The sequence below is a fragment of the Opisthorchis viverrini genome (assembly GCF_000715545.1).
Source record: "Opisthorchis viverrini unplaced genomic scaffold opera_v5_25, whole genome shotgun sequence".
NCBI lineage: Eukaryota > Metazoa > Platyhelminthes > Trematoda > Opisthorchiida > Opisthorchiidae > Opisthorchis > Opisthorchis viverrini.
The window spans coordinates 2,506,389-2,532,502 of NW_008751681.1; the positions used below are offsets into that span (position 1 = coordinate 2,506,389).

General features: G+C 43.9%; 2 protein-coding genes across 2 annotated transcripts in view; both read left to right on the top strand.

Moving 5' to 3' along the window:
- Nucleotides 1-15,429, top strand: part of T265_02182 (hypothetical protein) — a gene marked incomplete at both ends in the record, with an annotated part of 32,282 nt that extends 16,853 nt beyond the window's left edge. The window contains one exon of the mRNA XM_009166356.1: nucleotides 15,256-15,429. Coding sequence (XP_009164620.1) covers nucleotides 15,256-15,429 — 174 coding nt within the window. The remainder of the gene's footprint in view (nucleotides 1-15,255) is intronic.
- Nucleotides 15,430-15,724: 295 nt separating this feature from the next.
- Nucleotides 15,725-26,114, top strand: part of T265_02183 (hypothetical protein) — a gene marked incomplete at both ends in the record, with an annotated part of 17,692 nt that continues 7,302 nt past the window's right edge. The window contains 2 exons of the mRNA XM_009166357.1: nucleotides 15,725-16,376; nucleotides 25,980-26,054. Of these exons, the coding sequence (XP_009164621.1) occupies nucleotides 15,725-16,376; nucleotides 25,980-26,054 (727 nt within the window). The remainder of the gene's footprint in view (nucleotides 16,377-25,979; nucleotides 26,055-26,114) is intronic.

Genomic DNA, 26,114 nt, shown 5'->3' on the forward strand with positions numbered 1-26,114 from the left:
TTGGCAGAAAAACGCGCATTGTTTCATTCTGCGTCAGTGGTGAATTCTGTGAAGATGCAACTCCACAATCTTGGACAACAGTTCCGATCTCAGAACACCTTGGCAAAGCTGGCAAATTTATTTGGATAGCCCATCTTTCGATGAACTGCCAAGAATGATTCTTTGTTTAACGAAACAAACGTGGTTGTGTTATAAACCAATAATGAACCCAGTTGTTGGCCACATTCCCAGCATTTCTCGTGTGTTTATCAAGTAAAAAACTAGACAAATGTTACTACGCCCGCTCCGGGAACCCAAATGAACAATATCACATAGGTTCAATCGATTCATCAGAATGCGAGCCAATATTTTATAACAAATTCAAACGGTCCTGCTCTCCGTCTTTCATACACAAAAAACGGTATCGGTGTAGTCGTCTGGGGTTTTCTTAACTTCTCATAATAAATGGATCCGTTGAATACATGCATATGTGGCAAACTTTGAGACTTGTAGGTTCAAATGGTCCATTCGGAAACGTATCTCGACGAACTTATCCATAAGGAGCAGCCGGGGGAAGTCCGACTGCCGACACAACAGCTCTGTTACGAATCTTTGACAAGTAGGCTCATCTAATTCATAACAATGAAGTTGTACCAACTTTCTACCTATTACAACTAGAGTGGTTCGCCCTGCATAGTATCGTGCGGGGAAGTGCGGTTTTCTACTTTAACGTAAATGGAGAGACTGATGGATACGATGTTATATCGTTTGATCTTGTGCTGGCGTTCATGCTTATGTCATCATGCTTGCACCGTGTGATGACTCCCAAAAAACCTCTGAGTTTACCCACCGATATTATTCCTTCGTGTACACACTGAACTACCAGGCTCCCTGTGGTAGCAATTCCGTCTTCGGGTAAACAGTTCGTATTATCCTGGGTATGCGTACGCATCCTACCAAAATGCTCCTCTGCCTACCAAACCAAATGCCATTATACAGTCAACGGACGGGGCATAAAGCAAGCTGATGTTTTCCCTGAATCTCTCCCATTATGCTTCATTGAAAAAATCACATCAGAGATACTGTGCCTGGTCCAAAAAGGTTTCGCTGGAACGACTATATCAAATGGTCCCGCCTTCGACCGATTCGACATAATACGAGCTGTGAGTTTACCAGCGCTGACGCAAGTACAGTCCAAAGTGAATTCATCAGATGAAGCTGTGTGTTTTGTAGTATCTGTCCACCAAGTTTGAGAAGTTCTACAGGCGATCAGTTGTTTCCGAAATCGCTGTTTGTGATTCTACCAACATTGGAAGGTCATCTACATAACTTTCCCCCTCTTTTGCGTCATCTGATTCGGTTGAGTTCACTTCACTTCTGACGGGCATTTGGGAAGCGAGTCTTCCACGCAACTAGCACATCTACAGATTTGGTGGGATTTGCCCTTTACGGATGACTGGAATTAGTTGGAAGCACTGAGTTTCACTCAACATTCATTCTTGCACACATCTAAGAGTTCTTTGTGACTTGGTCTTGTGTTTCGAAATTCTTATTAAGCAGATGAGCTTGACGGATCCTTCAGTACTGTGGTAGCAGTTTCATTCTTCTACTCAAACCTCGACTTTGGATTTCTTGGGAGTTCCTCCATCCCATGTGTTTTTTCAGTCCACTATTCACCCACTGACTATTGGTTCAGGGTGTCTCTTGAAAAGCAGCTCCCGAAATTCCATCACACTTGTCAAGTCCACTTTTCGGAGGAACTGTGGTCGGAACATTTAATGACGAGTCTGGTATTAACCGGATTCTAAAATTACCCACCCCATCATCCCAGATATAATCCTACTGGTTTGGACAGTCTGGCTAACTCATGGTAGACTAAACTGAGTGAATGGTTTTGCTTACAATGAACCCATAACTTCCCGGAACGATTATCTTCACTTCCATCCATTCTCTCGTGTTTCCGCTTCTCGGTTATCCGAAGGATTCATGTGAGACACTATACAGCCGTTCTGATTCCTCTCAATTGCTTAGGAAAACGATGCTCAGCTTTATGCGGATGTGTTGCAAATGGTACCGCCTTGATAACGACCATTTTGATTCATTTCATGGCTAAGCACCACATGGTATACTGTTAGGTTGCATGTAAACTTATCACCTTTGGAGACTGCGTTACGGAGTCTGCCTTCTCTTCCACGAAAGTTGATACTTGGTGATGGCTTGTACTGAAGAGTACTCACATTTCACTTGGATCTAATAGCCAGATATGCCTCTATCGACCGAGCGGATACGCTCCTATCCTAATTGATCAGATCGATTATTTTATTACATTCTCAGTTTGGTGAGTTTAACTCAGAGGGAACGCTAAACTGAATGGCATTAACCGCTGTTAAACTGAAAGTGGACGGAACCAAAGTAAGCCCAAAACTACCATGTCTCTTCCGGTGGGTCAAGTTATAACAACCTAGACTCAACAATTAATAAATTTGTAAGCGTTTTTCCTCAAACCTGTATATTATGAAGTAGTAATTTGTATGGAATTTTCTTTCAAGCAACCACCTCACTCAAATACTGATATCGTAGGGATTCGTTATAGTCAGTTTTTTTTAATGTACCATCCAGCAAACCCTGATCTTCCTAGAATCTAGTTGGAAGTTGTTTTAGGGTTTACTCGTCCCACAGTCTATTACCCACTTCATCGGGTAGGTACCTTGTCGAATTCCCATTTTGTTTCACCGTGTTGTCTATTCATATGATCCGTATGAGACTGCTAAATTTTAAGCCTCTCGCTGACAGCGGTCGGTAATGGTGTTGCACACCTTGTGTTGCGTGAGTGAATGAACATTCCGTACTCTGATTTTGTATGCCTATCGAACAACAATAAGCGGATTGCCCAAGGGTCTAAACTTCCACGGTAATTAAAGAGAAGTGAAAATCGCAAGCGGTTTACTGATGTGGCCGCTTAATGCACATACGCAAGAGGAGCAGCATGTGTCCGAGTGTGTATGGGTGTGTGGAGGCGCACTCATGAGAGAAGATGCCACAACGGGATTGGTGCCACCCACACGCAGTTGGATTTTGACGAAAGTTTGAGGAGGATGAAGTTCTATTTCATTGAACAGAATAACGTACAAAGGGTTTACAATTCGAGGAGACTATGAAGAACTTTCTCTTACCAGCTCGGTCTGTTGGTTGTGTTTGTGTGTATGTGGGAACATGTGTAACGTTTGTATGATAGCCAGTCGACTACGAGAATTACACAATTTCTCAACCCTACTTGATAAAATCTGGCCCAACACTGGTAAACCGTTGAGAATGTCCTGTTGCTTGAAGTGGACAATTTGCTTCCGATTAGCTAATAAAGAAAACGAGAAAATCTTTCTCAACAAACGCTTTGTCTAAAGTATTTGAGGGGAGTGAACCTAGCGGACAAAGGTCTGGAGTTATAGCACACGAAGTTTGAAAGCAAAAAGCCGCATACTCAACTGACGCCATGGCAATAAAAGCTTTAGCAAGCTAAATGAAATTCCACCGTTGCTTCAACTATCGACATAAAGTTTCCCTCTCCATTTTATCCCACAGTTTTGCTCTAGAAGTGATAATATTCGCTTTGTCTGAGACATAACGCCTTTATATGATCCTATTAGTGAGTGGTTCCTTTTCGGTCATTACGAATTTCGTTCTTCCAGTGTAATTAGTTAAGAAACATTCGCAGCATATTTAGAAGGTCAGGATGAAGCGGTCATTTGGGAGATGAAACAGTTACAAATGAATCCTTCGTCTTCGACACTTTATTGACCGAAAGTGCAGCGAAAAACTTATTCTCGGGATTCACTTATGCAGAGTTTTCTTATTATAATGCACCAATTACAATAAGGTTAAAAAACATCTCAAGGGAGGGGACGAATTCGGAAAGTACATGAACTTTAATTTTAGGTTAATATAGTGCCCAACCCAATGCTATTTTTGAAAATCCCTTTCGAGTAAGATAGTGGGGGCTGAAGTCCAAAAACTGTGATGACTTGATCAACACAGTAAGATTCCTATTGGATTTTTTGCTAATCTTTGCGATCCTCTTGAAATAACTTCGGATAAAAAATAGACAACTTGTACAAATTGAATTGAAAAATCTAAGTACACAGAGCGAAACTGAGGATACTACTAAGAGTGGATTCGAAGACCTCCCGTCCCGTCTGATTGACAGGACCACCAAAGACACTTTTTTTCTACCACAAAATTTCACAGACCAGCCACGGACAAACCTGAAAACTTAAGCAGTGCTGTCTATCACCGCAGTTATTAAGCTACCAAACTGAATGAACTCTGAAGACAGCTCAAACCAACTCACCATATGCACATTCAGGAATTCGACTTGTCACATGTAGCTCAGTTAAGGCGAGGTAATACTGTCTAGGTTGCTTGCGTCACCTTGGACTCAGTCTGTGAATTGCTGTGGCACATTGTGTCTCAGGAGTGTGCCCACACTGGTCCACTGGTTTCAGTCTGTGCTGTTCCACTTCACCGGCTGTATCCGAGTCTCACAATATTTGGCCATCGTACTCATGGGGAAATGCTGTTAGAACAAAAACATCTGGGTCCAATAAACTAGACTGCCGTTATGTCACTGTTGAATGACATCCAGTAACTAGGTGACTCAGTCACATTTGACCAACGTACTAGCATAGTGTAGATAATCCGCTTTGGACGATCGGCATTACTCTCGCTAACTTCGAATCCCCCGAGTGTATCAGTTTTTACCCGGGTTTGGCCCGGCCCGAAGCGGCGGGTCCCAAATTTTTTATAAATCGCCCACCTTCCCGTCCCCGATACAGAATGCCATCAAGCGCTCTCATTTTATATAAATTATCCGAATAGTAGACCAGAATGTTTGAAAAGTCACTGTTTTCCAGAGGAGCTCCTCAGAAGACATCTTTCTCATTTGGGCACGATTTGCCTTTCAATAGTTAGAAAGAGAAATCACTCCTTAGGTGAGGCCAAATACTCACTTTCCAGTAATAGTCTGACGTTGGGAACTACTGAACAATAAAAATTGTAGCTAATGCAACGCACGAGTTTGTAGCACGACACCAAGCTTTTGAGTATTAAGAAAGAAGCTGGTGCATATTTGTTTTCTGGCACTGCCAACCACATTTAACACTGTATGAAATGTTTTTGCTTGCATTGGAGACATAATGCATTGGAGGCGTAATGCTTAGGATGCAATGAACAAAGTCTTTGCATTTTGCAAAGACCAGGAAGACATTCACAAATCGCCCTCCACATTCGTAAGTTGCTGTGAGGCATTACGGCCATGGATGACATCTCAGTGTGATAGGGAATCAGCGCACTTACAATGATGTATAAATGCTTGTCCCGAGAAAACAGCCTTTGGAACCATATCTGCTCAATAGAAAAGTGCAAGTAAAACCCCAATAGCGAATTGGTGTGACTCCAAACCAACAAAATTGTGTCGGAAAAGAGCCGACTGAAGCCACCTCGTCCTGCTTGCAAATATCTTTGATTCACAGTTTCGTAAAAATCAAACGAACTCGCACTTGATCGGTGTCTGGCAAGGCAATTCACTGAAGATTATTTGTATGGCGTGCAAGTGCTCAGCTAAAGCAGCATTTAAGCAAACCCGTGGTTCGCAAACTTTAAGCTCTGTATGTGCAAAGATAACCTTCACCTTGGGTATATAACTTGAACCGTGTAATCAGAGCGGCTAGAACAATACATAGCTAATACCAGAAGAAGGGACACTACTCTGCAGAGTACATAACTGACATCTTTATCGGTAACAGTCTAACGTCTGACTCTTCCAAAATATTCCCTCTGTAAGATAGATCTTGTATTCAACATACACTCGTTTGCACACCATTTTGTCCTTAAACGCAGATTCTTAGTTGTAACTCCCGTTTGTGATATTCTTCAACTGAATATGCTGTGCATAGTTAACCTCATTTTTAATTTGGTACTATATTCGAGGAATCTTGAAGCCTGTCATGGTCTGTCGAAGATTTTTTAGCAGCCTTATATAGTGCTCATTCAAGAAAAAAACGCAACACCCCTTTTTCAGTGATCGTCGAATTTAGATGATTATGTTAAACTAATCACCTATATTGCCGACACGGTAAGGGGGTTTGTTAGTCCAGCGACACCAGGGATACCAGCTTCATAATCACTAAAAGCTTGAAATCTTCAGCCCGGGAAATTTGATGTTAAGGAAATTAAACTCATCATGATAGTCGTGCTGTTCACCATGAAGTTGAATACATGTCGAGCACAGGCGTAAACTATTTGCACAATCCTTTTCCCACCTGGACATTATGGGGTCCTTATAACACGAAACTCATTTAGTCTTCAACGGAAGTGTATCGTCGTTGCAGCACAACCTCGGTCAAGGGCTCAAGAGCTCTCACACACGAAGAAACATGTAGCGACAAGGGTCCGATTGTGGCCTAAGTTGAGTAAAACAATTTTCCTAATCTGGTCTTCTCAATCAACTAAAACTGATTAGATAGGAATGGGCGGGCGGGTTTGTTACCTTGCAAGTTTACAATGATTACAGTGCAAGTTGTTGACTCTGTTGATTTGGTTCAGATTTTGTCGAGTCTGAGAACATTCCACTTCTTAAATTACCCCACACTACTGTCTTGTATATTGTTTGTTCCAATACGTTACACATTTGTGTAAAATATAACTCTTTGGTGAACGTGGCTTTCCATATCCACAATGTCATTACTCATTTTGATGGTTTCTTAGATCAAAAAATTTGTTTTGGATTTTGGCTGCTAGCATGGTATGCATCACTCCCTTTTGACAGAGACTGGTCTTAGTATATGAACTTCTTTACTGTGTTACATAACGGTATTTTTGGTTGTTCTTGGACGACTTTGTTACTGAGTTTTCATGTGTTATTCAATGTGAACGTGAATACGGAAAGTATTCGACGTGGGCTCGGACCACACATATTTATCAACACATACTCAACAGTTGCGACCCGTAAGTCGATGCAGTAAGTGAAGATGCGCACTTACGCTTACTTAGGGGTTAAATGTCGATTTCTTTCTGGTCTACCCGGAATAACTCAAATAGGCAAGCTGATAAACGAAACCATCAAACTCAGCAACTCCAAAGACCCACAACGGCAGACACCTCAAGTCAAACACTTATATCCATCTCCGTCCAATAGCCACCTATCATCTTTAACACCTGTTCCCTTGGAGTACCGCTCCGACATCCTAAAGACCAGCCTGTGGCGATATACTTGTAGCTTAGCCTCTAGTTTAGTCTAATGTTTCTAGTCCTTCGTGGTTCCGCCCCGTTTAGGTTCACTCAAGCCTCCTTTCTTTGTCCATTTGAAAAACACCGATCTAGAGTGAAAGGTTTCCTTTAATTTGACGACCATATTTGTAGCTATATGTCCTCTTTAAGCGAACTCTTTATACCCAGCGCAAAAGTCGAACTCATTCGTAGCCAGCTTTTAGAGCACTAACACCTGTTTGGTAGAAACAGTATTCATTGTCTAAACCGAGCTAGAACCACGTTTTATCCAAAAAGCAGCTCGTTCAATTTCAGCAACCAAAGTGTTGCTCTGTAACCACCCATGTTTTCATTTGGTTTGATGAGTCAAGTAATTCTTTTCACACTCCCGAGAAACCGGACTTACTCGTTCATTAGTGCGTTCTCAACCGGAACCGCGCGATTCTTTTTAGACTATAATTACCCTAATGGTGATACTTCACTGTCAGCTCACTATCAGCTTGTGCTTAGTGCGCAGTATGAGGTCTAAGCAGTCCACCAATGTCAGTATTACCAAAAACAGATTTTGCACAGGATATTGGTTGTTGATTTGAGTTCTCCATCAGGGAGATCGCTTCCAAGAAGGAACTTTCAGAGCTTGTATTTGTATCAGAAAACCTGATTTCGAAAAAAACAGCCGCTGGTTTACTGAACCATCTTATTTTCGGGTCATCTGACATTCGTTCTGGTGTTAATTTTTTCCTGTCTTTCTGTTTTTGTCTACCTACTAACTAACGCCATGGATCACTGATAGCAGACATATCGTTAAAATGTACATGCCGCACTGCAAGACGCAGTTCAGCCTGTGATAATCGGCAGGTGTAAGGGAACAACAGTGGCCTCTCGAATCTTTGTAGATGTTGTATATATGATTCGCCAGTTTTTGGTATCAGCTGCTGACCCGCTCCAGTGCCCCGTGTCTGAAAAAATACTCACAGAAAGGAATACAACAGCTATAGTCCGAACAAGTGAGTGCGTGCGAGCACGAGAGCAAAGGTTACAACGGCCCCACGCTATTTAAAGGGGACTTTCTGACATTGACCAAGTTTGTCTGATAGGCATTAGTGAACACCGTAACATCAGTCGTGCCTCTATGAAATGCCGGAACGCTGATTACATTCGGTCGTGCTTCTGTGGCGTGCATGAGGACTCATCGGCTTTTGCCGAATCGACTGAATGATTGACTGGCCTGAATGCTTTCCGGCTTTCCTGTTGAGATTTTGGTGGAGCAGTAGGTTCCGGGCGCTCTCAGGTTACTTTCAGGAATCTGATCTTCATGACAGATGTGAAGCGGCAGTGTCTGTGTTTGCACTACGCTAAACCCTTGGTTACCCACGGGTGTGTGAGGCCCAACTTGGCTTACAGTGCACAGAAAAGCAGTTGCGACACTTAAAGTGAGAAATTTACCGTTGATCTTGGCGTCTCTGTGGAAAGCACATTAGGAGGAGAAACAGTCTGGTAGTGTTTTGATGAAGAATCGACCGGCAGGTTCTGAAACCTATCACATAGCACTATACACTCAGGCCAAGGCAAAAATAATGTAGAAATACATAACCGAAGTGCTTCTATGTTCATTTTGTTGCTCAGGAGAACTTAAATTTGGCAGACCGTATATGTCCATCCGATGATTATTCGTACATCAGCTCTTTGTGTCTTAACGTTCTACTGGTGGGTTTACCTTGCTTGATTTCAGGATTGATCTTGGCAAGCGCCACACACCTAACAACACCATGTATGTTTACTCGTGCATCTACCATGGTGCTTGCCAAATCGCTATGGAGCACCGTTAACTCACAGTCAAAGTTCCGAGAAAAGCAGTCATCAATCAGTATGATGCTTCCTAAATGTGAACGATAGGAAAACGTCTGCATTGTTGGTTTTATCAGTAATATGGCGGCAAGCTTAATGCGTGCCGCCAATAGCCCATGGAACGATAAGTTAGCTTGCACACTGTCGTCACTTTCAGCTGTAAATAGGTTTTGGATGAAATGATTTCGTCTCTACGTACTGCATTTGTCAACATAGCAATGCTGGCCATAGTGCTTCTCATGTCGCTATGCTGCCGAATACACCATCTGCACACAACCAGAGGGAATCGAAGCCGAACTAGACGAAAGCTGTGCGTGAAATCGAGTGACAAAGTTTGGCACTGTGTGCAACATGTAAACAACACAGCAAAGCAAGCAAAAGTGCATAATTTACAAGATCATCTACCGAAGGTTGGTGTGACACAGCGGACAGACTCTGCCGAAACTAGCATACACCTACATAGTTTGGTTGTACATGAGGTAGTGGGCTGATCGTGTTCTGTGGTCAGTGATCACGGATCGAACGTCGCAGAAGCATGCTAAACGTAGCAACAACGTTTGGTAGATTTGGAACACCGTTTGGGGGAATAAAGGAATTTGGCCTCCAAACAGACCCACATTAAGTTCATTTCGGTAGGCAACATAGAGCACGTTCCTTCACCGAGCCACCTCATCAAAACGAGGTCGTAGTGGTGAAGTTCACGAATTGACACGGTCGACAAGACACGTGAAGATTGCGTAACGTGAATGTGAATCAAGTTGTTGACGTGGCCCGGCAACCCGAGCTTTCTGAGGCGTGACCAGTTAGCTTGGTAACGCCTTGGGAACACCGGACGAGCATCCGTGTCGTTTTACAAAATCTGTCGTTGAAGCTTGAATCCAACGCCCTCGATTTGCTTGCAGTCGCTTGCAGGGAAAAGTAAAAGGTGATGCATCTGTCTACAGGAAACAGTCACAAATGGGATTGGTTATCTGAAGAAAGAGGAAATCACAGAATAACTTGCAACGGCAAGGTTTTCAGGTCTGAAAGTAACGAATAGCTTGAAGCAGTGGACATCAGTATTCGAACTGCCCTAGCTAGGTTTTTATCCTTCAAGGAAAAGAGTGTTGTTATGCATAAGTTTCTGTCCATTTCCAAAACTCCCAGTCCATGCTGGCGTGGAGCAGTGACGGCACTTTTGTCCTCAAACTTATATGCGTGGTGTAGCTAGCGCACTCCGATGGATGAATCTTTCAACGTCAGGAACAGTTATTCAGCTGTCCTTATTTTAAGGCTCATCAATCGGGTGGCCGTCAGTTATGTGGCTGCTGATCTCAGTTAACATATTACTAGCCGTCTGATCAACAGGCAGCAGACACATACAAGCTACTAATATCTCAACATATTGCCACTTTCAAGTCGAATGCTTGCCGTTACCTTATCCCTCAACGAAACAGTGACGAAGGCGTTCTGCGTATGTTTCACCACAATATAGACTCAGTTTTACAGTTAACTCAAAGAATTTAAGTTCTGTACGCTTGGACAATATGCTGTTAACATGGCCTCACTTTGCTCCGTCCATTTTTATTGTACCGTACCTGACTTCCCCTGCAGTCCGAATTTACGGTCGTAAATCCTCTGCTTATAGGCTTAGGTTAGGACGTGCAGAGCATTACTTACTACGGTAAATAGTCTAGACTGGACCAACTGTCTTCTCTCCCTCTAATGACAAGCAACGATGTTAACATCAGTGAATATCACCTCCCCTCTGCTCAGCACATGTTCCTGTAGTTTGACAACACTCAGTTGAGAACATTTTTGTCTCTGGGCCTTAGGGAGAGACAAACAAACAATTGTCGGTGTGAAGCCCCTTAGTGCTTCATAAATAAGTCAACCCGTGGATCATCAAATAATTGCTTGATCGAGCGTCTCCGAACCGCCTTGGTGACACGCATTGTTCTTCGCCTCGAGGAATGTGAACAACGTCAAATGTGCGGGGTTGGTCCTGTCGCCTCCTCTCAGCGGGGCGGCCTTTGTGGGACTAAAACGCCACAAAGGAGCTGTCCATGGGTCAAGGGCCTGGTTTTTAGTGAACTTCTAGCGTGCAACTAAACGGAAAATCAAAATTTAGGGGGTTTGTGCGTAAAATTTTTACTTAATTGTATGCCATTCTGACTGCAGTACATATAGGAAAGTTATGTGTGACCTTTGGTTCCCAAGGCACCTTCAGTGTTTGGCTTTAGCAAAGCTGTTTGTGACATATCAGAAGAAAATCGACAACGCGATGATAATGACTTAATTCTGTTGTGTTTTTCCATTGTGTTTTTTCATTGTGTATTTTCATTTTCTTTTTTTAAATTACCGAGTAGCCGTGTGACTTAGGAGAATACTTTTGTAGTTCTTGCTTGCGAACTCTGACACGCGCTACCTATGTACTTTAATTAGCAGAGCAGTGATATTCGCTTGGTTATTTGTTCACTCAAAAACCGATATTATGAAAACTCCGTGTACTTTTATTTAGGCCGAAGGTAGCATAAATGATAGCCAGAAGATACACTCTTGGATGAATTTGTCTCGTATGCAGTGTGGGGATTTTGAAACTCCATTTGCTGGGATAACCCTGGAAGTTACTTAGCCCAGAGAGAGGTCAGCCGGAGAGTCGGTGAACACCATGCCTCGTAATCTTGGTGTATCGGCGTCTTCTCTAATTACTACTGACAATTCTGCTAAGCGACCGCCCGTGGATGGGTACTATAAGGCCTAACGCTTACGAGAAGGCCTTGGGTTCCGGTCCTTCCATAGGTTTGTGGGGTGCTCATTGTTGAGGGTTCTTCATAAGAAAAGGTTGAAAGCTAGACACTTCTCTTAGTTTCTTACCAGTTTCTCACCTCGCTCGCAGGATGATGAGCACGATAGACTGATGGCGCAAATGTGGTCATGAATTCCGAAGCAAGGTAAATTTTGCCCAAGATGACTACGGAGCGCGTGACACAGAATCACTGATCTCCCGTGACCCTAGAATTAAGGATATTATTAGAATTTTCGAACGTCAGCCAATGAAGGAAAGTGACAGATGTTTCGCATGCTCGTCGATGCTCTTTGCCTGCATGTAATGAGCATGATCAGGGTTTTGTTGGCAAGAAGGATCCTTCGAAATAGAGAATGACTTCAAAGAGAGAGTGCATTATGGGTTATGAGGTGTGTTTTATCAAGGGGAGATAGACCCGCTCGGTCAAGTTGGAACTACTTGTTGTGGTGCGTATCCCAAGTAATGATAAATTCTGCAGTCTACATCTTGCTACGATTAAAACGGTAAGTGGTTCCCATCCCTGGCGTCCCGGCCATTGTTATTGAGTCAGAGCAATATCACACCGTGTGGTTTCACTGCTATGGATTTCAGCAATTTCTGGGTGATTCAGTACCTACAGTAACATTCTAGTCACACCAGCTACCTTGTGTATCTCCAACCTTTCTTAATGCTAATTCACCTAAGCACAAGAATACTGTGTCTGTTTAATTTTCCTGATCAAGTTATCATACGCTCAACCCGTCAGTCATGTTAACTCTGTTGTGAAGTCTCTTCATTCATGCAAGATGATATCAACAGCTTCAGGTTCCCTCGTAGTTGCAAGATTCAGGTCGTAGTTTCACTGCCTAGAGAGCGGCTACGGATCTTTGGTGTAAGTATACACAACCTGGTTTTGTTGGCAAGAAGGATCCTTCGAAAGAGAGAATGACTTCAAGGAGAGAGTGAATTATGGGTTATGAGGTGTGTTTTATCCAGGAGAGATAGACGCGATCGGTCAAGTTGGAACCACTTGTTGCGTATCCCAAGTAATGATAAATTCTGCAGTCTACATCTTGCTACGATTAAAACGGTAAGTGGTTCCCATCCCTGGCGTCCCGGCCATTGTTATTGAGTCAGAGCAATATCACACCGTGTGGTTTCACTGCTATGGATTTCAGCAATTTCTGGGTGATTCAGTACCTACAGTAACATTCTAGTCACACCAGCTACCTTGTGTATCTCCAACCTTTCTTAATGCTAATTCACCTAAGCACAAGAATACTGTGTCTGTTTAATTTTCCTGATCAAGTTATCATACGCTCAACTCGTCAGTCATATTAACTCTGTTGTGGAGTCTCTTCATTCATGCAAAATTATATCATCAGCTTCAGGTTCCCTCGTTGTTGCAAGATTCAGGTCGTAATTTCAGTGGCCTAGAAAGCGGCCACGGATCTTTGGTGTAAGTACACACAACCAGGAGTACCTTATTGGTAATTGCTCTCAATTTGAGAGGTACAGATTTCCGTAATTTTATTGTCCCTGGAGTAACCAAATAAAACTTATTTTTGGGGGCCTTGGTCATGCGAGCCACTTAATGTGAACCTCTGGAACACTAGATCTGGTCAACAATTGCGCCATTTAAGATCGGAAGGGTAGGAGCAGAATACGTATGTTCATATCGACAGACCTTGACACTTGAGTTATGGAACAAAGTGCTGCTCATACTTACGACTGTTTCCAAGAGGTTGCATTGAATTTTCAGCACCTTTTCTATGCCGTAAAGAAGAAATAAACACTTAGTAGAAGTTTTCACAAAAGTAGGAGTCAATTTCCCTCTGCCTATCTGCAAAGTAACAGTTTTCTCCGGAAAAGCTTACTGCAACACATTATTCACAAGTAAACACTGTAGTTCGACTCAAAACGAGATTTTCGTTACAAGGGCTTTCTACAAACTTCACTCCGGTTTTTCAGCTCACAAACCGGTGCGCCGAAGAGCGTTGATTCCAACCGCTATAGCTTTGTCTACGGGGGATAGGCAGGATAAGTGAATGAGGGCCACGCCTTGGAGGTGCTGATCCTCATGGTGCGTTGACGGCAAATGGATCTGTTTGTCTCGTCTGGCTTCACTCCTGACCTAAAGCTGTTACCTTGATGAGGTAGTCGGGCTGCAATTATCCTGTGGGCTATAGTGTCTGAAACTCAGTTTCTAAAGGTTCAGCTATGCCAGGAAGGCCAAAGAGGAGCATTCCGAAAAAAGAGAAATGAATCCCCTTGTTAATCACACTATGAAGCGGTTTAGAGGTTAATTCGTGCTGTCTTCTCAGGAAGGATCAAGAAAGGAAGTAAGGTGGTTCCTTCAGGCAACCAGCATGTCCACATTCATTGAGGAGGCGATGCTGCGTTCCTCCAAGGAATGACGGATTAGAAAAGGTCGATCCTAAAGAGGACACACTTCGACCATCCAACGTTTTATCGCTACCACCTGCACATCATTCAGTACGGTCGGAATACTTTCAAAACTGGAGGGACTACTGCTGCTGAAATAGCACCTGCTGTGAACAGCAGCAGGAGTCAGAGAATAATGCTTTAGTAAGAGTCCTTCAAGAAAACCCAAAAAGTACGCCTCCTTGCGGTTCAGACTTTTGGGTCATAGGCTAGGGGTAGAGTCCCCTTCCATTGCCATGTGGGTAAGACTGTTGATTCTAAGGCTTAAGGTGGGTTGCCTCAACTAAATCTCATCTTTGGACCACTCGCCCTTACAGACTCATTCAGCTGTTCTTTGAGTACAGTAAACATATTCCACTCAGAAAGAAGCAGACATCCCAGACTATTCATGGAGAACTGTTTCCAAGTTGGCTATTCGTTTCAGCGCCAATGTAAAAGTTAGTTAAATGAAGGGAAGTGGCTAGTAATTTGAGATGTCGATCGGCGTGACAGAAAAGAATATCTGATTTTCAGCAAGAAACTATTTGAATTTCGTGGCGACCTATTTTTGGTCACGTAAAACTGTACAGTGGCTCACATTTCACCAGAAAACGGAGGTATTGCAAGCGTCTATCAATTGATCTTCGGGGCAAGCTGTTATGCTGCACCTGAATCGGCAGTTGCTCTGAAGTGAGAGCGAAATACCACAGCACTATTCCAGAATAAAAATCAACTTGAGCGTAGTTTGTTTTCGGTATTATTGGTGGTAGGTGTCGGTAAATCGGTGGAGATATTCCAGCTTCTGGGTATCATTCATTGCCATTTACGGCCGGTATCGTCGAAGAAGCTTCACGGTGGCCACACTCGACTGTCTGGTTCCCGGTGTTTGCAGCTTGATCGTTTGTCAGGTTAGGATCATCTGGCAGCAATGCACCTCACCTTATTTTCAGGGTACTGTCCATGAATTTTAGTCTCAGAGGAAGTTAGCAACATACGGAGATTGTGGAGTCGTTTCACCGGAGAGTGTGGATACAATCCACCCCATTGACGCAGTCGCAACTGGCCGCATGTCGAACGTCGTCGTTGTCACGCCTGTGTGTGTGCTACATTTGGATGCGTTGAACCAATCAAAAGTGGTGGAGCGCAAGTAACCGCATTCTCATTGGTCGGATTTGGAAATTCTTACAGCATGGAAAGGGGTGTGAAAAGCACGATAGGCCAGCAAACCACAGAAAGGTAATTTCTGTAGCTTTATTATTGCACCGTTCATCTATGGTAACGATTAACTTCCGTCGAATGCCGGTTGGTCACTAATTTCTGTTCGTATGGACGTGGGTTATCCAATCCAAACAGGTACACTTGACACTAACCGGACGTCGGAGCTCCCCTTCACCACGGATTCACTCGAATGATACCTATATTCCGGAAAATTCTACCGCAATCCATATGTATCCTCACCAAAACCCTGTTGAAAATCAAAGGAAAAGGCAAATGTTACAACCAGTTCTGGAATACAGCACAACCCCTAATGACACTCAAACAGGAGAGCTCTATGTTGACACAATGCAATCGGAGCTACAGTTCGTGAGTAATGGGAAACGACAGTTCTTATCAGCAGACTTTGACCCGCATGCGTATCTAAATGCAACTTCTCAAGGACACTCAAACAATGGTGAATCCCGATATGACCATCTGCAGCCAATTGATTTCATCAGTGCTCTTGGAAAACCCCTCTCATGCCCCGGCCTCGAGACCTATTCCACAAAGTGTGAACCTGTTGACTTCAGTCCATTTACCCCATCCCTCTTCCGGTCCTCGTACAACTCTTATTCAAATTCAGGATTTTATCCCCACTTTCCACCAGGAAATAGTCAGATAGGGTCACACCCCGAAACCAATGAAGTATCATCAGATAAAGTGCAACTTACTTCGTCGTCTTTCGGCTTTCCTGTTTCACCGAATTTAGAACAATTTGGCAGTGCTGTCGGAAGTGTTGGAGATGTACCGCATTTCGATAAGAGCAGCTGCAGTTCTAGTCTGAAACTGGAGTTACCCTTAAATTACGGAACAGGAAAGGATGCTCGTTCTTATTTTGAGGGTAAGTTTTTGTGTGCCTTATAGGCGTGTGCGAAATATCCTAAGGCCGTATTTTGGTGGTGCACAACGGACCTCTGTAATATCCCTCAGTAGCTCTACACTCCCAATTTTCCTTGAAATGGCGTGAACAATCCGCTGTAAAGAGAATGGACCTTACCTCAGTGTGGTGGCTTGTGTACCCCTGTGACCCACTGAATTATACTAGAGGGATTTCACTTTGACACCCACAGAGTTCCTCATACCATGCTGGTCAGTGGATAGAGTTCTGACGGACACAGTCTCGTGGTCTTTCAATCCGGTGGCTCAAACAGGTGTGGTGAATAGCTCGAAAAAATGTTTGCTACTGTAGTACCATAGTACTACTGTAGTTGTATACGAGCACCAACCCGCTGCATTACGGTCCGGCTTTTGAACTAAATGTTTTCATTGGGGAGTTTAGTGGTTCTTCTGTCTAAGTGTGAACGTCCTTACAGTACCCCAGCCGGCGTACAACCTTGAACGATGTATATTGTGAAATGAGATAGGTATTACAAGACAGAAAACAGAATATCAGTCTTCTGATGTGCGAGGATGAGTTCATCAAGGATAAGTAAAAAATTACGGAAGTAAACGTGAAATTCACAAGGAAACTTGGAGTTCGATGTAAGAGAACATGCTCATGGAACCTTTGTTACAACAGATAATAAAGGTACTGGCTCACGGGAGCCTTAAGTGGCGCCCCTCGTAAGGATGTTATAGGTTGGGCGGGAATAGATCCCCAGACAAGCGTGCCGTCTACCAGACATCTTGTTGACTGTCTGAGCAGCCTTACTTGGGGATTTCCTGTAGGTCAACTGGTAGCGCCATTGATGTAGGCCATTTAACATCTTCGGGGATGCTGAAAAGAGGCCTGAAGCAAATTCAACTAATCACACGGAATCCTTGCCTTGTTTTGTCTCTTATGGTTTGCTAACAGTAACACAAACCGTCGAATAAAAAAGTACACTAGGGCTAGTTAAACTGGCCGAAATAAGCTAGCTGTTTTGGTTCCATCATAATCCATCTGAATGAATGGGTGAATGATTTAGTCTTGATGCTGCCTTCGTATTTGAACCAGAGGCCCTGTTTCTTATTCAGGGTCCCGTCAAAAGTTGTAAAGACGCATGCTTGCGCGGTAAAACTACTTTGTGTGTAGGGTCTGAAGCTTGCATCTTCCAGTACCATTTGTCGACTTGCAGGGCGCATGCATGTCAGAGGGAATGATGCATAAGGTCGACAAGTTTCATCTAGTGGGCGCTTCGTGTAAATAGCAGAACGGAACAAACGTAACACAAACAAGTCACCGTGTGTAGCGAACCACATACGTTTCTTCAGGGTGTCTACCTGAGAGTAGGTGAGGAAGCTTGCCACCTGAATCCTCTGAAGCAGTCTGAATACGTATTCGTCCATTGTTTTTTTGGATAGCTAGTCTTAGTGAAGCATTGTTTCTAGAACAAATTTTGGCGCACAGACGATGGTAGAGCGTTTATCTGACCACTGGAGATGCTTGTGCAGTGGGAAGGGGTTGGGGAGAGACATCGGTGGACGCCGAACTGCGCGGGCAAATGATACTTCCCGGTTGCCCAGGCCAAGGAAGGGGGTTTGTTTGAGGTACCCCACCTTGAGCCTTTGACTCAAACGTCTGACCCACAAGGCAGTGGGATGACGTAGGGTTTTGTTCGGGGACCCTGACCCTAGCCTTTGACTCAAAAGCCTGACCCACGAGGCAGTGGGAGAGTGTGGGATTTCGTTCGGGGACCCTGACCCTAGCCTCTGACTCAGAAGTCTGACCCACGAGGCAGTGGGAAAATGTGTGGTTTTCTTTGAGGACCCTACCCGGAGCCGACGACTCAACAGTCTGACCTGCTCGGCTGCAGGGAGTTGGCCTAACCCGAGGGCGCAGGGAATAAGGCATTACTGTCTCATTCCTGATGCGGCTGCGCACAGCAGGTGCCTTTTGAGCAGCACCGGGCTCTTTGGTTTTAAAAGTATTTCGACCGTATTGGATAATGCGCCGGCGGTCACGGTCAACCGTTGGGCGATCGGAGTGTGCGGTTTTTGGGGCCGACCTTTTCTAACCCGTCCTTCCTCGGGGGAAGGCAGCATCGCTGCTTCCATAAATATGGACATGCTGGTCGCCTGGGGGAAACACCTTACTGCCTTCACACTCCTGTCGCAGAGGACAGTACGACTTTACCCCCAGACCGCCTCGTAGCACGATTACTCGTAGTACGGGGTCTCGCTGCTCTTGGTCTGGCTGCTCCCCTTTGGCCTTCCTGGCATGGTTGCACCTTGTGGAACGAAGTTCCAGCCAGTGTAGCCCGCGGGATCATTGCAGCACTGAAGCCCGACCACCACGTCAAGGTGGCAGCTTTAGGTCTCCATCCACTGGAGATGGACCGTTTGTGAATGCGAGACCAGAACACTAATTGAAGGCAGCCGTTTTCCAGTACATTTCTAGGTAATCCTTGCGACGGGTGTTTGAGATACAGTTTATACTTGGGAAGTAGTTTGTCACTTAGAGAGAGGTACTTGCTAGTTGCAGGCTTATTTGTGCTCTGGATTAGAAGTTAGTTTGAATTTCAATATGAGGAACATGACGATGGAATTTAGTCACTATCATTGCATCATTACTAGCATCAGATGCACCAGAAACAACAGCGTCATCAAAGGCAGCAACCCTAGTTTTGACACAGATGCTTCATAGCAGTGCTGCCTAAACAGATTCAAGTCGTAGGCTGAATGGCTCAGGACTATATAGCGTTGATTGTAAACCCTCCAAGTACGCTGTGAAATTCTGAGTGAACCATAATTCCCCAGGTTCCCCCTTGTTTTTTTGGCAACTCTCATCAAAGAAATTCCCCCGACGGTCAGCTTCAGTCGTAGAAGAACGAAGTGGACGAAATGACCAAGATTTGTGCAAAACACATATCGACCATTCTTTGGCAGATTTTATCCATATGGGAACTGGTTAGCTGCCTTTTGTAATCACCTTCGTAGTGAAGATCGCTGTGGTCAGACCAATAGATTCGGATGTGTCAATGCGTCGTTACATGTGCGTTCTGAAAACAACCATTGTGGGGAGGGTCATGTGATTGTTGCTTGACCTCGGAACATAAATGTGCTGCCTGATACTTGTAAGCTGAATGGCGTTACTGTCAGTTTTCGATCATAAAACCTCGCTGAAGTTGATGGGTTTCGGAAACAAATCAAACCATGACCGTGAGCCCGTAGAGAGTGCAATGAGGCGGATCCCCACTCAAACCTAGATTACTTAGGCCAAGATATTGGAGACCGCCTCAAAAAAAGATGTGAACTCTGGAGGTTTGGCTGCTCGAACAACAGTGAAATAGCCAAGGAAATGTACCATATAACCCGGTTGAAGCTCGAGGGTTGAAATGTGTCCCGGTTACCCGGTTTTGAAGAGTAGCAAGTAAGGGATATCAAGAATGCGTTCGGCCGCACACCACCCAACTGAGTGCTCAGGTCATAACGTCGAAATAACTTTGAACTGCTTTATGTGGATCATACATGAAGACAACTTCTCACAGCCCAACTTCCACAAACGCCATAGATAGTGCTGCAAGATTAGCTATTGAATAAATGGGTGTCGACACCGACGGCCCATCCTTCAGGGGATGCTAGCTTATGTGGTAGGAGTATCAACGGAGACTCTATTCAAAAGTGTTCATGCGACCCTATGGAAACGGTGATGATTTGACGGGCTACTACAAATTGGGACATTGAGGAGCCTGTTTTCATTTTCAGATTGACAAAAACGTTTTACTGAAAGGGTATTTTACATGCGGTGATTCGGAAACTTTATGAGCAGAGTGGCAGGATGTATGAGAAAACGCATTTTAAGTACTTTTCGGGCTCAGGTGCCGATTTTTAGCAGTGTACCTACTCAGTAACAGTGCCATATCTTGTGTGTGGACTTCGCTAACGAAACCAAAGGGACCAGTCTAAAGTTGAGGATATGAACCTGGTGGACCTTCTCAGCTGTCAAGTGGGCCCTCGTAGATTTTTGTGCAAATTACAGTTTATTATTGTCAGTTTGGGCGAGTTAGCTTAGTGGTCAGAGTACGAAGTGACTGACCGGAAGGTACGTGGTACGAACCCGACATCCACCACTCGACTACTCCTGTCTAGACTTGGATAACCTGGCAGTATCCCAGCCCTCGAGCTTCCTTCAAGTGGCATGACAGTTAGGTACCGAAAGGGTGTTACAGCTGAACGATCATCTTTCTTGGCACGAAGCGTTTGCAGTACTCGACAAACCTACATAGTAAGCTTAAGCCACGCTTCGTTAACAAAGTTTAAGCAAACCGAAGATTCTTTCAAGAAAAACCATTGAGTGCTTATTTAGTGTCAAATGTCGACGGTTGTCGTGTGTTGTAAGATATGATATTCACAATTCTCCCCATTCAATGACACTATATTTGGGGAAAATCAAAGGAAACGGTATTAGTTAAGGCTCAACACACTCCATCCTAGCAATTCAGAGAAACTTCTGTTATTGTGCTGGATAATGCCTCCTTGAGGAGTGTTTTCCAAAATAATTATGGGACGTGCCGAATAATTGTCCTCAGCATGCCTGTGACGGAGGTACTAAGATGAAATTAGTGACAGTTTTTAGTTTGCAAGCACGACTGACCTACACGGATGAATGGTCACGTTGAACAAGACACGACGATGACAAGATGATTTTGATTATGACTATGTGAAATGTGTTCTGTCAAGGATCGAAAATTATGCATTTTGGGAGAGGCAAGTTAGCTAAACTTCGTAGGTCGCTGAAACGGGATGGGTTGCTAATGAGGCACGAGAAAATGTTCGAAGTGGCGTTGTTGGAGTTGAGTGAGGTAGACTCTTTCCCTGTATGTCATGGCGACGGGCGAGCATACGACTTTGCAGGCCAATAATGAAGCTGTGGCTTCCAAAGCTTACGGTTGTTGAATAGAATTTTGGATAAAGGATGGAGCCAATGAATACCGGTGCTGTAAAACTGATCAGCTTTGGCAAGTCACGCTGTTCGACGGTGGGCTGAAGTGACTGCACTATACACACAAGTGGTCAATTGAGGTGATTATAGGGATGGCAAATTAAGTGTCGAAAACGCTAGAAGTTTCAACCACTTTTTCATCCTGAGTGTTTTATGAGATTTACCGACGGCCCATCCTTCAGGGGATGCTAGCTTATGTGGTAGGAGTATCAACGGAGACTCTATTCAAAAGTGTTCATGCGACCCTATGGAAACGGTGATGATTTGACGGGCTACTACAAATTGGGACATTGAGGAGCCTGTTTTCATTTTCAGATTGACAAAAACGTTTTACTGAAAGGGTATTTTACATGCGGTGATTCGGAAACTTTATGAGCAGAGTGGCAGGATGTATGAGAAAACGCATTTTAAGTACTTTTCGGGCTCAGGTGCCGATTTTTAGCAGTGTACCTACTCAGTAACAGTGCCATATCTTGTGTGTATTTTGTATCTTCCTGATATACTTACGTTGTCCTTTTCTAAGCTTTCCGAAGAGAATTTACAATGTTGGAACTAGAATAAGAGGTTGAAAACTCTTCTGAAATAGGCTATGCATTTGCCCTAACATCCCTAGATCACAGACGCTTCCCTCCCAAAGTGACTACCACTCGATATATTTCTCCACCCTTTAGACCGCTGAAAGACCAGCGAATATGCGCTGGTCACGTGGCAGGTTAGAGAGACACATTTTGAATAAATTGACCCCTCGTTAGAAAATTTACGGTTAGTTTAACCATCAAGTTCTATAATCTTTGTCCAGCGTCTCTTTTACCCTTTTAAATGTCTGATTTTGAACCATAAGATAGGGCTGTTTATTGGTTGTAGCTCACACTGGGGGGGGGTATGAAGAGGAAGCTTACTGGACCTCCATACAGTCGGATACGACACTCGGTGCCTGTAAAAAATATGCCGAAGTCCAAACCCGTCTGAAAATTGAATTGCGACCGAAGTATTGTTTAACTTGGATGATTCCTGTCCACCTCCGAGGACGACTAGTTTTATCCGTAACGATCATCGTAACGCTGAAAAGCAAAATCTCGCTAGGAAAGTTAGTTACCACGTTTCCCTAGATTCTGGAGTTTCAGGTAGGGGCTGCTGCTATTAACCATTTAATATGCGCCAGAAGACCCAACTATCTTCTTTTATCTGAGATATTTGTCCCGGTTTTAATGTTAATTATATGTGGGGTTGGGGAAACTTAAGTTTTTCTTTACATATTCGTCTCACTTTGCCGTTCCCCCCAGTAGAAAGTGCAGGAGAGTGCAGAAGTGCCCTTCACAACAGTTTGCGCTGTCACACCAATTCCGCATCGAAAGTACAGTCCGGCTTGCAGACACAAAACGCAAGCCTCCGTATGTGAACGAGCTACCGGTAAAATTAACTGAATGTCTCAGTTGTGTTATGCTTCAAATGAATACCCACTTGAGTTTTGTCCTGCCAATCGTTCAGCTGCAACACCCTTTCGGCGCTTAGCTGCCATGCTACCCGAAGGAAGCACGAGGGCTAGGATACCGCTAGGTTGCCCAAGCCTAGGCAGGGGAAGTCGAGATGCAGAGGTCGGGTTCGAACCACGGATCCTCCGGTCAATAAATTCGCGCTCTAACCAGTTCAGCCATATCGCCCCCCTAACCACCTGCCAATAAGGCCAGTCTATCGTGAAAATTCGAGAAGCATTATATAGCTGCTTCATATTTATTGGGAATCATCAGCAGTGCGCGTCTCGTGAAATCCGCCAACTTCCGGCCAGTGGCTTGAACACATTTACTCGGCCAATAGCTGCTGAAAAGTATTCTGATTAGCTCTCATTACCGGCTACCAAATATACTCCATATTGACTGTCTCGTGTTACAGTCGAAGGGGTATCTGGGACAATAAAATGTTTCGTTTGTTAGAGTAATATTAGTGGTGCTGATAAGTAGTCCCATCCGTTTGGGCCTTTGTATCTTGTCAGGTACCCCCACTTCCTATCCATCTTATTTCGTCCTTTAAAAACAAATTAGGTATATGTAGAGTTGATCACTAGTTTGCAACGGAAGAACCAAATGGGTGTTTTTTTTGGAACTTTCTTTCCACAAATATGTTGTACGTTTCATTTGGAACAATTCTCGGGAAGGCAAAATATTCTCCTTAAAATGATGCCTCATAAAGTTTGTCAGCACATTTGCCGGTTGTTTATTTGGTCAAACTGGAAAGGAAAGTGTGCGTGAAAGTCTCCTTTAAAGGTTGCTTGTAGCTTGGTAAACTTCCAACCGCTATAATGCATCATCTGCACAATCGATTGGGAAATATGGTTGTGCGTTTTATCACGATTCGTCGCCTATCCTCTGGACCGGTGCCAAAACCAGGCACAGTTTCCGTGATTCCGACAAGCCGTCGCATTCCTCACCAAAACTGGAAACAAAAAACCATCAGTTACTCTGGAAGACACTTAATTTTAACGTTGTTCTCTTGAAATAAGACAATGCTACCCATGTCTAAGTGGATTCAGCTCAATAATGGACTGATGTTAACAGGCTATTTAAAGCGTGTTCCTTACATAGTTTTGCCAATAGTGGAAACTGGTCTTCGGGTTACGTCACTGTGATTGCTGATTTACACAAACTCTACATCTAATCTCTGTTGACCACAATCCACGCTTTCTGGTTAATATCGATTGCAACCAGCTCGACGTCAAATCGATCTTGCTCACTACGATGTAGCTCAAACAGAAGCCGCTGTTTCTTTTCGAAACCTTGTTCGTTCACTGTAAGCTGCACATCCATGTACGAACGCACGCAGACAGATCGGCGCGACGTCGTGTCGAACAGTTTTTGGCAAGCCCCGAGTGACTAAGTCGACGACCTATAATTACACGTTAGTTGCATTCGGGTTTACGTGTGTACGCGTGTGATGTGGACGTGTGTGTTGGTGTCCAACTCAAGCAGCAAGCTACCAGGCCAACTTATTCGAACACCACCTTGTTGCTCGGTCGGAATCCACGCCTCCTGTTGACAGGGTGGTCGGAGGTGACCGGCCTGGCTTGGAAAATCTATGCCATTGTAAGCGTAGTTGAGCAAGAGACAACCGCGCATGATTTATCTCTTATGCTAAGGCTCTGTGACTGCTAATGGAAACACCATGGTGATTTTTCAGTCCAAGGAAGTGATTTAAATTCAAACCAAGAGTAGAAGTCCGAATTAATGGACACTTTTAACCGTTATTCAGACCAACCAACTTGTTCCAAGCTAATGAACTCAAGAATGCTAACTGACCGACACTAAAAACCCGATACTTTTGTAATTCCCCAAGTGAGGCGGTGAAGGTGTCAACAGGCACGATGCCTTAGAATTTCTTCCTTACAAACGACAGTACCTGCAGTTATCCATGATATTGATTTTGGTCCCGCCCGCGAAACTCTAGCAAGAGATAGGTCAGCTCTCCTACCCATGTTGCTGGGTTGGACCAAGCAGTAAGCGAAACGCACAGCACCAGAGAACTAGAACGAATAACATTTTAGTTGAGTTTATCAGTTGCTTATATCAAAAGGAATGACGCCACTTGTAACAAAGAGGATTACCATCTCACTCATCCTCGTAAGTGACCTTCTTTAAACGGCCACAGAACAGACTCAAAATTGAATAAGTTAAGTCCTAGTAGGGTGTCTAAAGGGGAGACCGTTCATGAGGAGTAGCCACTCTTCAGCAAAGTCACTTAACAACAAATCTTGTATGAAATATAATGGCCTCCCCCAAGAGTGCACTTTCTTACGGGCCACTAAATGCTCCCAGTAAGTGAAACTTTCCATAGATTTAAGGTATGATTCACAGGCTACCTGCCAGCTTGGAGTCATTGCAATAAAAACCCATTCAAATACCGAAAACTGGAAAAAAACATTTACTCTACCAAACGTGGCAGGCGGAAACATTAGCGGTCTTTTTTTGCACCGTTTTAAACTATTCATTGAAAGTTGTTGAATCGAAGGTGTAGCGTGTTGTTAAAAGCAGTGTTTGTAGAAGAATCACCACTCATATTTCCCGTCTCAGACTGGTTTTGTAGAGTGGGCAGTCTTGTTCGTTTGAATGAAAAACCTCTGGTAAGACGATGTGCGCAGATGCGACAATTCACCTTCGACTGGAGCTATAAGCTCGATTCAAGTGTCTTAAAGCATAATATATTCGGAATATAGAATCCGGGGAACTGGGTATAGTATAGACAGAAACTGAACATGCCCGATAAAACAGTTACGACATAACACGAACAGTTGTCTATCCTAGCATGGCGTAAGCCTCGTAACCAGGCATCTTAGAGTGCCACAAAATGTACTTGATGAAAATGTATGGACCGTATAAGGTCATACTTAAGCCTGGCGAAATTGATAATCAAGCAGCACTGAAAGTGGGAAAATCGCAGGTAGTACAACTGGCTATTCTCAGCTTCATATCCATTTATCTGCTGAGACCACACTCATTCTTCATCAAATTAAATTGTATTTAAAGGGATGACATTCCTTCAAGTTATCTCTTTCAAGATTTCGGCCTTTCTAATCTATCTATTTCCATTCAGATGACCAAACGAGCCCTGCTCATCCTTTCAATTGTTGCCTCCCCGAGGAAGGTAGCTTGGAAACCATCGCCGACAGTCAGTTGATAAAGAACAAAAAGATGAGAAAGCCACGAACAATCTACTTCATTTGGCAAC